The 9,130-nt window shown below is 35.9% G+C and overlaps 1 protein-coding gene across 2 annotated transcripts in view; it reads right to left on the bottom strand.

Annotated features, from left to right (window-relative positions):
* The window catches only part of usp16 (ubiquitin specific peptidase 16), an 8,899-nt gene extending 115 nt beyond the window's left edge, over positions 1-8,784 (bottom strand). Inside the window, exons 1-17 of one of the 2 annotated variants that reach the window (XM_051128993.1) lie at positions 8,643-8,784; positions 8,239-8,319; positions 7,965-8,149; positions 7,791-7,891; positions 7,591-7,706; positions 7,188-7,402; positions 7,009-7,104; positions 6,801-6,931; positions 6,511-6,598; positions 6,269-6,350; positions 5,998-6,143; positions 5,755-5,922; positions 3,794-4,439; positions 2,346-2,437; positions 1,161-1,247; positions 872-1,019; positions 1-719 (exon numbers count right to left, since the gene is read on the bottom strand). The exon at positions 1-719 is cut by the window's left edge and continues 115 nt beyond it. In XM_051128993.1, coding sequence (XP_050984950.1) covers positions 595-719; positions 872-1,019; positions 1,161-1,247; positions 2,346-2,437; positions 3,794-4,439; positions 5,755-5,922; positions 5,998-6,143; positions 6,269-6,350; positions 6,511-6,598; positions 6,801-6,931; positions 7,009-7,104; positions 7,188-7,402; positions 7,591-7,706; positions 7,791-7,891; positions 7,965-8,149; positions 8,239-8,299 — 2,487 coding nt within the window. In that variant the 5' untranslated portion in view covers positions 8,300-8,319; positions 8,643-8,784 and the 3' untranslated portion in view covers positions 1-594. Of the gene's footprint in view, positions 720-871; positions 1,020-1,160; positions 1,248-2,345; positions 2,438-3,782; positions 4,440-5,754; positions 5,923-5,997; positions 6,144-6,268; positions 6,351-6,510; positions 6,599-6,800; positions 6,932-7,008; positions 7,105-7,187; positions 7,403-7,590; positions 7,707-7,790; positions 7,892-7,964; positions 8,150-8,238; positions 8,320-8,642 lie in introns of both variants that reach the window. The other variant, XM_051128992.1, reaches the window with a different exon arrangement.
* Positions 8,785-9,130: the final 346 nt, after the last annotated feature.

The following is a 9,130-nucleotide window of genomic DNA, read 5'->3' on the forward strand; positions in this document are numbered from 1 at the left end:
AAGCCTATTCTTAAGACCATTATTTATTTAGATTTTTAAACACATTTTTAACACTGATAACATTTTAAAATGTGTTCATGATCATTTACTGCACATAAATAAATTATTCTTTTGTATAACAATGAGAATAAATTATATATACCTTTTATTTTGGGGTGAAATATGACTTTTCTTCATGAGAATAATGGAAAATGACCATCAGTCTTGGCAGAAGAGTCCTGGAAGATACTCAGATACACTTTTAGAAACGCTGTATGAGGTAAACAACCACACCAAAGCCTCATCAAACCGTTCTACCATGATGTAGAGGTAAGAAAAGATATTTCATCGCTTTTGAATCACCACTGAAAAGATTAACTTAATTAAAAAATAGGTCCCAAGTAAGTTCTGCATCTTGTTTGAATGAATTAAAACTTTCCCCTGAACAGCAGCTGAAAACACAGAGGAAAAACATAAAAGACGATGCTCGTACAAATGACTTTGCTTCAAGTTTTCAATTCATTTGCAGTGTGTTTTAACAGGATTTCCCAGCAGCAACCGAGTTGGAATAAAGCACCAGCAGCCCTTTGTTTTGAAGATTATTCCTCATGTGAGTTATGAGATCCTCTCGTAGAATAGGAGGTAGGCTTGGGAAGTCTGCACTTTGGCCTCTGTAACCGGATGGACGCTGCTGTCACTGATGTGAAACCATGATCCTTTACTGGTCTCGGCATGACCTGCTATGAGATGATTAGAAATAAATAATCTTCAAAATGTCACTGTTTAAACTTGCATCGAGTTTAACTGATTTTACGTCCTCCATTATTAATGCATGTTCATATAAATCCATCAAGTTAGACAAAACCTCAGATTCAATAGTGCAGATACTCACAATCAGCATCGAGCCCATTTTCTACATGACTGCGAGTAGAGGGTCGTGATTTGACGTAGGCTGTATAATGTCCAGACCGCATGGTGCCGCTGTGTTCAACTATACCATAAAGACTATACAGCACTTGCGTCTCGCCCTCCTTCACTCCCTAAAAACAAACAAACATGGGTTTGATGCACTGACGATCTGTGAGTTTTATCCAGTTTTTAGTGAGTTTATTGAACAAAGAACCCAAGAAGTGATGTAAGGATTGATGCATGCCATTAAAAATGAATGATCTTTAGCTCACCTTGCAGTTTAATGAGCAGAATGGAGCGAGATCCAGGATCTGAGGGAACTGCACATGTCTGTTCACTTTACAAACAGTATATGAAACCTAAAGGCAAATGACAAAATAAAGAGCTTAAAGGAGAAGTCCACTTCCAGAACAACAATTTACAAATAATTTACTCACCCCCTTGTCATCAAAGATGTTCATGGTGTTTCTTTCTTCAGTCGTTATGCTTTTTGAGGAAAACATTTCAGCATTTTTCTCCATATTATGGACTGATATGTTGCCACGATTTTGAACTTCCAAAATTCAGTTTAAATGTGGCTTCAAACGACCCCAAATGCGGTTGTAAATGATCCCAGCTGAGGAAAAGGTATAACAGTGATATAGGGTGATTTTGAAGTTGAGGAAGAACATGAGATTGGAGAAAGAAGGGTCTTATCTAGCATAACGATTGGTTATTTTAATAAAAATAATACAATTTATATACTTTTTAATGCCAAACGCTCGTTTTGTCTCACTCTGCCTGGACTGTTTTTTTTTTTTCTGGTTCATGACAGTTAGGGTATGTCGAAAAACTCCCATCTCATGTTCTCCCTCAACTTCAAAATCGTCCTATATCACTGTTTTACCTTTTTTGTTAAGGGTGTTTGATCTTCTTTGCATGTTCACCAAGACTGGGTCGGTACTTCTGCAGCGATGTAGGATGATTTTGAAATGATTTTTGAAGCTGAGGGAGAAAATACGATTGGAGTTTTTCGACATACCCTAACTGTCTTGAGTCAGAATACACAAAGTTCAGGGAGAGAAAGGCAAGATGAGTGTTTGAGATTAAAAAGTATTTCAATTGTATTTTTTTTAATGAAAATAACAGATCGTTTTGCTAGATAAGACCCTTCTTCGTTGGCTGGGATTGTTTACAACCGCATTTGGGATCGTTTGAAGCTGCATTTAAACTGCATTTTGGAAGATTAAAATCGGGGCACCATATCAGTCCATTATATGGAGAAGAATGCAGAAATGTTTTCCTCAAAAAACAATTTTTTTATGACTGAAGAAAGAAAGACATGAACATCTTGGATGACAAGGGGGTGAGTACATTATATGTGAATCTTCGTTTTGGAAGTGGACTCATTTAAATGCTGATTTCTTTGAGTGTATTATTGTGAAGAGATGTTGAAGAAAAGGAACAAGGTGTTTTACCTGCTGGAATCTCTTTAGGTGGAGCGTGAGAACTGCTGGAGGATCAGAGATCAACATCTGCTTCAGAGCATCTCTGTAAACAGCTTTCTTACCTGAAAACAACAACAAAATATATTTAGAAGCCCTGCTTTTACAACTGAGGTATATAATGAGGTTTCTGAAGTGTGGACTTCAATTACTAAAAAAAGCTCATTTCAGGAGATCCAAAAAATCTCGACATCAGCAAATACGGGTAAAAGGTGTGCAATGATTTTTGGTCAATTTAAAATATGAAAGTGGTCAGGCATGAATAAAACCCCATGCAAAAAACACTAATGTGCTCCAGACAATACAGAAGGATATATTCATATATGATTAGAATTATTTAGTCAAACAAAAATTTATTTAGACACCTTCAACATCTCACATTATCAGTTTATTTGCTATAGTTTAGAAAACGGCATGACAAGAACTCTAAACAAAACTGTGAACAAATTCATCTTGATAATGTCAGATAACTTTGATAGAACAGTATGTAAAAGTTAGTTCAGTTAGTTAATTCAGTTAGTACTGTTAGTATGACAAAATTTACCATCAATACTTTGTTGACCAATTACCAAGCAATGCTTAATTTTGTTGAGTCTGTGGTGTGAAAAGGTCGTATTAGCAATTAAAAAACACCAAAGATGGTCAAGTCAAAGTGTCCGAATACTTTCTGGTCCCGTATTTTTTATCAGATTTACTGGTAGTCCACTGTATGGAGAATGTTTGGGTATAATATGTCACAGTTTACTTTATTTTGCTATCCTCACTTACATAAATGAACTATAACCACCTGCACCAACTAGTAAAAAAACAGTAACACTTTAGAATATGGAACACTTATTCACTAGTAACTACAATGTTTCCCTCAATAAATTCCTAATTCGCTGCTTATTAATGATTAGTAAGGTAGTTGTTAATTTAGGTATTGGGTAGGATTAGGGATGTAGAATAAGGTCATGTAGAATAAGGCATTAATATGTGCTTAATTAGTACTAATAAATACCTAATATTCTAGTAATATGCATGCTAATAAGCAACTTGTTAAGAAACCGTAAAATAAAGTGTTACCAAAAAAAAACATATCAAAAATTATTCCTGGTGTCTGAATAATTTTTGGTTTGACTGTATATTCAATATTTATATTTAATATATTTTAATGTATTTAATTATTGCATATTACATTAAAAGGTAGCGGAAACATTTATAATGTAAAATATTCAAATTTGAAAAAAAAAAAGAAAAAAAAAAGGTTTGAACATTTGAAATGGAATATATATATATATATATATATATATATATATATATATATATATATATATTATATATATATGTATATGTGTGTGTGTGTGTGTGTGTATTGCAACATTCAGTGTTAGTTGGTTCCTCTAGAGACTGAACCAAAATAAAAAAAACCTTACCATCACCTTTATGTCCAGACTGGCTTTTTGTGCAGGTGCCACACAACAGTCTGTTGTTCTCTATGAGATGTTCCACCTCAGTGAACTGATACAGACAAGACTCCACCGAACACTCCTGCTTCTCTGGCGCCGTCCTGCTGGCCAGTGATTTAAAGGCCAGCTCAGGGTCCTGATTCACCACTGTGTATTCTTTCGCATCGCCTGAGGACTCATCTCCATTCTCCATCTCACCTTCTGAAGCTGTTTTTAGTGTCAGAGTATTCAGTTCTTCTACTAACTGATCCTCTTCAGCACAAGGCTGGTCAGCACCATTCTCTTCCTCAGTTGCATTCACATCTTGTGGTTTGTCTTCCTCCACAGACACATCTTCAGAAGTCTGGTCTTCAGTTAAAGCGTTAAAGCGGTTGTTGACAGAAGTAGAATGTTCCTGCTCGGGTTCCTCGTCATCTTCATCCTCGTTTTGTGAGACAGCAGGAGGTTTCTCAGGGCTCAAATTCTCCTGGCTGTTTTCGCCTGCTTCTGCATCAGCGCTGCCATTTACTGATACACTCTGATTGGAGGCGTCCACTGGATCGGTGCTGCTAGCCGTGCTCTGATTGGTCAGAGCATCTAAAGTGACTTTACTGCCCAGTTTCTGCTGACGTCTCTGAGTCTATGGACACAAAAGTAAAAAAAAAATACATCCGTATCACACATGGTCTGGATTCTACTTTATATTGTGAAAATTATGTTACTGAAACATGATGTGTGGAAAACATGTCAGAACACAATACACACACACACACACACACACACACATAAATATGAAAATTCAGGCAGGGTGTCAGAGTTTGAAACAGACAAAATCTGTTAATCTGCCAAAGCAACTAATAATAAATAGAAATATTTTTTGCAATTTAATTCTAGCTCATATAATGGTGATAAATACATAACAGAATTTAATTAAATCAGTATTTAAATTCAATTTAAATAATAAGAACATTGAAGGCTAAAATATGCATTAATCGGCCAAAGCAATTACTAATAACATTTTTGCAATTTAATTTTGTCTCATATAAAAGCAATATACAGTAGTCAAAATTTGGACATTTATTTTACATACTATTTACTCAAAATTCACAAAATAAATTAAGAACAGTTGGGGCTAAAATGTCCATTAATTAACCAAAGCAATTACTAATAAATGGCAACATTTTTTAAAATGTATTCTGGCTCAAAGGCAATATGTACATTAGACTTCAATTAAATGCAATACATTTTTATTATTAATTTATTTTTATTATTTTTTACATAATATACAGTCAAACCAAAAATGATTTAGACAATTTTTTACATATTTTTTTTAATTTCGTTGCAGGACACTACAGTTAATTTATGTAAGTGAAGATAGCACAATAAAGTAAAGTGTGACAATATCCCCCAAATTTTTTCATACAGTAAAATTGATAAACATTTGGGACCAAAAATTTGATTTGACACTTTGGCCTGACCATGTTTTGTTACATTCCTTTCTATTCTTTCTCTCGAGTTCTTGTCATATTTTATTACCATTTTCTAAACTACAGTGAATAAACTGTGACAATGTGAGAAATATTATTTTGATTTGACTGTATGCGCAAAATTCACAAAATAAAATGAGAACAACTGGAGCTAAAATGTCTTAATTCCCATTGCTATGAACACTAAATGGGCACATTTTGGCAATTAAACAGCCTGGTTGATATATATATATATATATATATTTATATATATTTATATATTTATATTTATTTATATATTTATATTTACACATACACACACACACACACACACACACATATATATATATATATATATATATATATATATATATATTTACATACACATACGTATGCACATACACACATTTATAAAACACAATTACAAATACATTATTATTCCCACTTTATTGACCATCTGAACTAATGTGTTTATGACTGTTTCTTTACCTTGGCTTGTTTCTTGGCCTGTTTCTTTGCTTTCTTCTGCTGGTACTTGCTTCCTGTTCCAGTAGGCATGTCTTCATTCCCATTGGTCAAAGATGTTGTGTTTTCTCCATCGTCACTGACGCTGCTGCGATGCTGGGCAACTTTTTTCTGATTCTTCTTCCTGTAGGCCTGGAGAAAACACTCAAATCAGTTCTTCTTCCTAGAATATTCACATGAGGGATAAAGCAGCTATATGAATCATACCTCATCAGCTACAGGAAGAGAAAGGTCCAGAAACATCTCTGTCACCAGAGACACAGTTCTGCACTCTTTACACATCACTGTACTGCACATCTCGCCACCAAACACTCGGTCCACAAAGTTCTTGGGTGCACCGTTTTTCTCGTACTCTGGTGAAAACGATGCAAGAGAAAGTCAATGATAGAGATATAAATTTACTCACGTTTTGTGTTTAACCATGCTTTAAGCATTACATTAAAATATATCATTCTGGTAATCTGACAATAACTTGTACCTTTAATAACCTTTTTCATCTGCTCAGCCCCTAAGCTTTTCCCAGAGCTTTTCAAAGCCTCCAAAATTCCAGAATTAACTCTCTGAAAAATAAAGGAAATAAACAAACAGAAGGAGGACTCAGTAACACTAAAATGTCTAAGACATTTTTTATAGTCAACTGAAACAAGCAGACATGAGTAAACTGCTAAGATGTTGCACATTTCATTGGGTCTGTGTCCTGTGTCTTGTAGAAGTTCATACTTTCAGTTCTTCTGCCCTCACGCCATCCAGAAGATACCGCAGAAGCTCCTGACTGTCCTGCTGCTGAAAGCCTTTAAAGCGTGGAGCTCTGTGAATAAACAATCATAAGACGACTCTTATAAAAACCATTAATATTGTGAAAAATTAGTAGTTTCTTTGCAGAATTCTAGCAACCAAGAGACCAAATATATGAAATAAAAACTTACCAGTACACGCAAGTGTCAAATACATTAGTAAAACAGAACTTTTCTCATATTATATGACTGTGAAGCAACAGTGTAGCTACTCACTTCTTACACACTTGCGTGAAGAGTTCTTTAGGGGTCACGACACTTTTCTTGGTCTCCTTGATTTCATTCAGTAACTGACACATAGCCAGCGTGAGCGAACCGGGCCTTTCCAGCTGGATCTTAAGAGGTTCCTGAAAACATAATGTAAAAACATCCTGTTAGATGAAGCTTTATGCCAAAAAAACATAACGTGGATCAGCATCAGTACCAGCTCAGATAACAGTGCAGGTGTGATGGTGAAGCAGCTCTTCTCATCTGTGATCTTGTTCAGCAGTTCTCGCAAAAACTGCGTCTGTGATAAATTCTAAAAAAGACACGAGAACATCAGACTTTGCAGAGCTTACATAACTGTTTCTGTTTCTCACGTGAAGTGTTTTAACTCTGTACCTGCACGACTGCATTGAAGAAACACGTGTTGCCCAGATTACTGAGACCCCTGACGCTCACGACACCAGAGCTTCCAGCGGCTGCTGTTTTCTGTTTTTTGGGACTGTCATCATGTTTCGAGCTGCTCTTCTGCTTCTCTTTGTTCTCGTTCTCTTTCTCTTCGTCCAGCGTGTGCTCGACAGGATTTGTCTCTAAGCTCTCTTCCTTCTTACTTTCTGCAGAGTATGTTGCAAATTTATGCTTTTAAAACATTACAGGCCAAAAAAAATATTATTTCACTCACTAGTCAATTTTGAGAGCAGCTTTTCTGTCTTCTTTTAAAAAATACATTAAAAAACACTTACTGGTCAACTACTACTAACATCATATAAGTGCAAATGGCCCTAAAAACTCAAACACCTACTTCTGTTGGAGTTCTTCTTGCCAGGATCTGTCAGCACTTGTTTTTTTATGTTTGTGATCAGCTGCGCCAGCTGCCCCGTCCTTGAATACTGAACTTCTTCATCACAGATGTAACACCTGCAGCACATTGGAGCAAAAGGTAAGAGGTCTGAAAACAAACCCTGCCACATTTCAGTGAGGAGGTGAATGTGTGTCACTTACCAGACGCTCCAGACGTCCAGGCTGAGCACTAAACAGTGTGGTTCAGATCGAGGCGTCTCGTAGTGTTTGATCGCATGCTGATTCTCTGATCTCCCACAGCCCTGATGAGAATCACAACATTGTTTATGTGCATCTGGTCAATAGCAATGCACCAAAGGTCACCTGATCACTTACTCTGTGGCCGCATTTCAGGCACATCCACACAGCTGGACTTTCTCTGTCAGTTTCATCCTCTAAGATCTGCTTTTCAACAGGTTTGTCCGGCTCGCAGTCTTGACACGAGCTCCACTGCACATTCAGACCGGCTTTCTTCAGTAAGCTGTGATCTGTTCCTTTACGGATGTGAGTGCAGGAAACTCCTTAAAAAGCAGCAGGAGAATCATGTGTGGGTTTCATGATTAAAATCACTGTCAGCATTGATTGTTCAGGGCAGCTGTCATACATGTACCTGCTGTGTCAGTGCTGCTGTCTGCTCGAGGACTTCTGTCTTTCCCCTTCTTTTTACCCATTTTGTGTTTTATAAGAGCACCTGAATGGGGTTAAAAACATGACATAAAAACAGCATATAATAATACAGCACAAGTCATAATAATATAACATAACACTTTTATAATATCAAATAAACGCCATTGATTGACTGTTGTGATGACAGGAGGTTGTTTATGAGTGTGTCAGCAAATACCGCTCTGATACAAAATACTTTGAGAAAAGTAATAAAGTGGCATAAATTAAAAGATTAAGTGATTAATATACAATTACTATTGGACGGCAAATACACCGAAAAGACAAATTAACGTCAACAGCTGTTCTTTTTAGAAGAAAAATATAGCAAAACTGTTTAAATCTACTTACGAAGCCACCGATTTCATTTAAAACTCTGTAAAGGGAATTTAATCCATCCAAATTCCCGTTATTAACCAGTTTGTATCGACACAAATTGCATTAAAACCATCAGTGTAAAGCATGTTCACCGACTGCTCTGAGTATTTCCGGGTGACTCGATACCGCTAAATTTCGTTTCAAAATAAAAGTCTGACTGAATCGTTTTCGCAGGGCACATATTTTTTGTCGTCTTCTGTCTAAACGGGATCCAGAGCGAGCCCATCTCATGGGCTAACACATTAATAAAAATAAACAGAGATTAGCCATTGTTATTTTATGATAATATTTGTATTTGTAAAATAGTTTTGTCGGCAGCCAAAAAGTCTGTTTTTTTATTAAATGAAAAGAATCACATTTAACAGTGGTTTACATTTCAGGTAACCTTAGTTGTTTTACAAATATGAATATGAAATTAACTAATCCAAAATAAAACGTTTATTTAATACAACCCCAAAACA

The sequence above is a fragment of the Labeo rohita genome, chromosome 15, assembly GCF_022985175.1.
Source record: "Labeo rohita strain BAU-BD-2019 chromosome 15, IGBB_LRoh.1.0, whole genome shotgun sequence".
Classification (NCBI taxonomy): domain Eukaryota; kingdom Metazoa; phylum Chordata; class Actinopteri; order Cypriniformes; family Cyprinidae; genus Labeo; species Labeo rohita.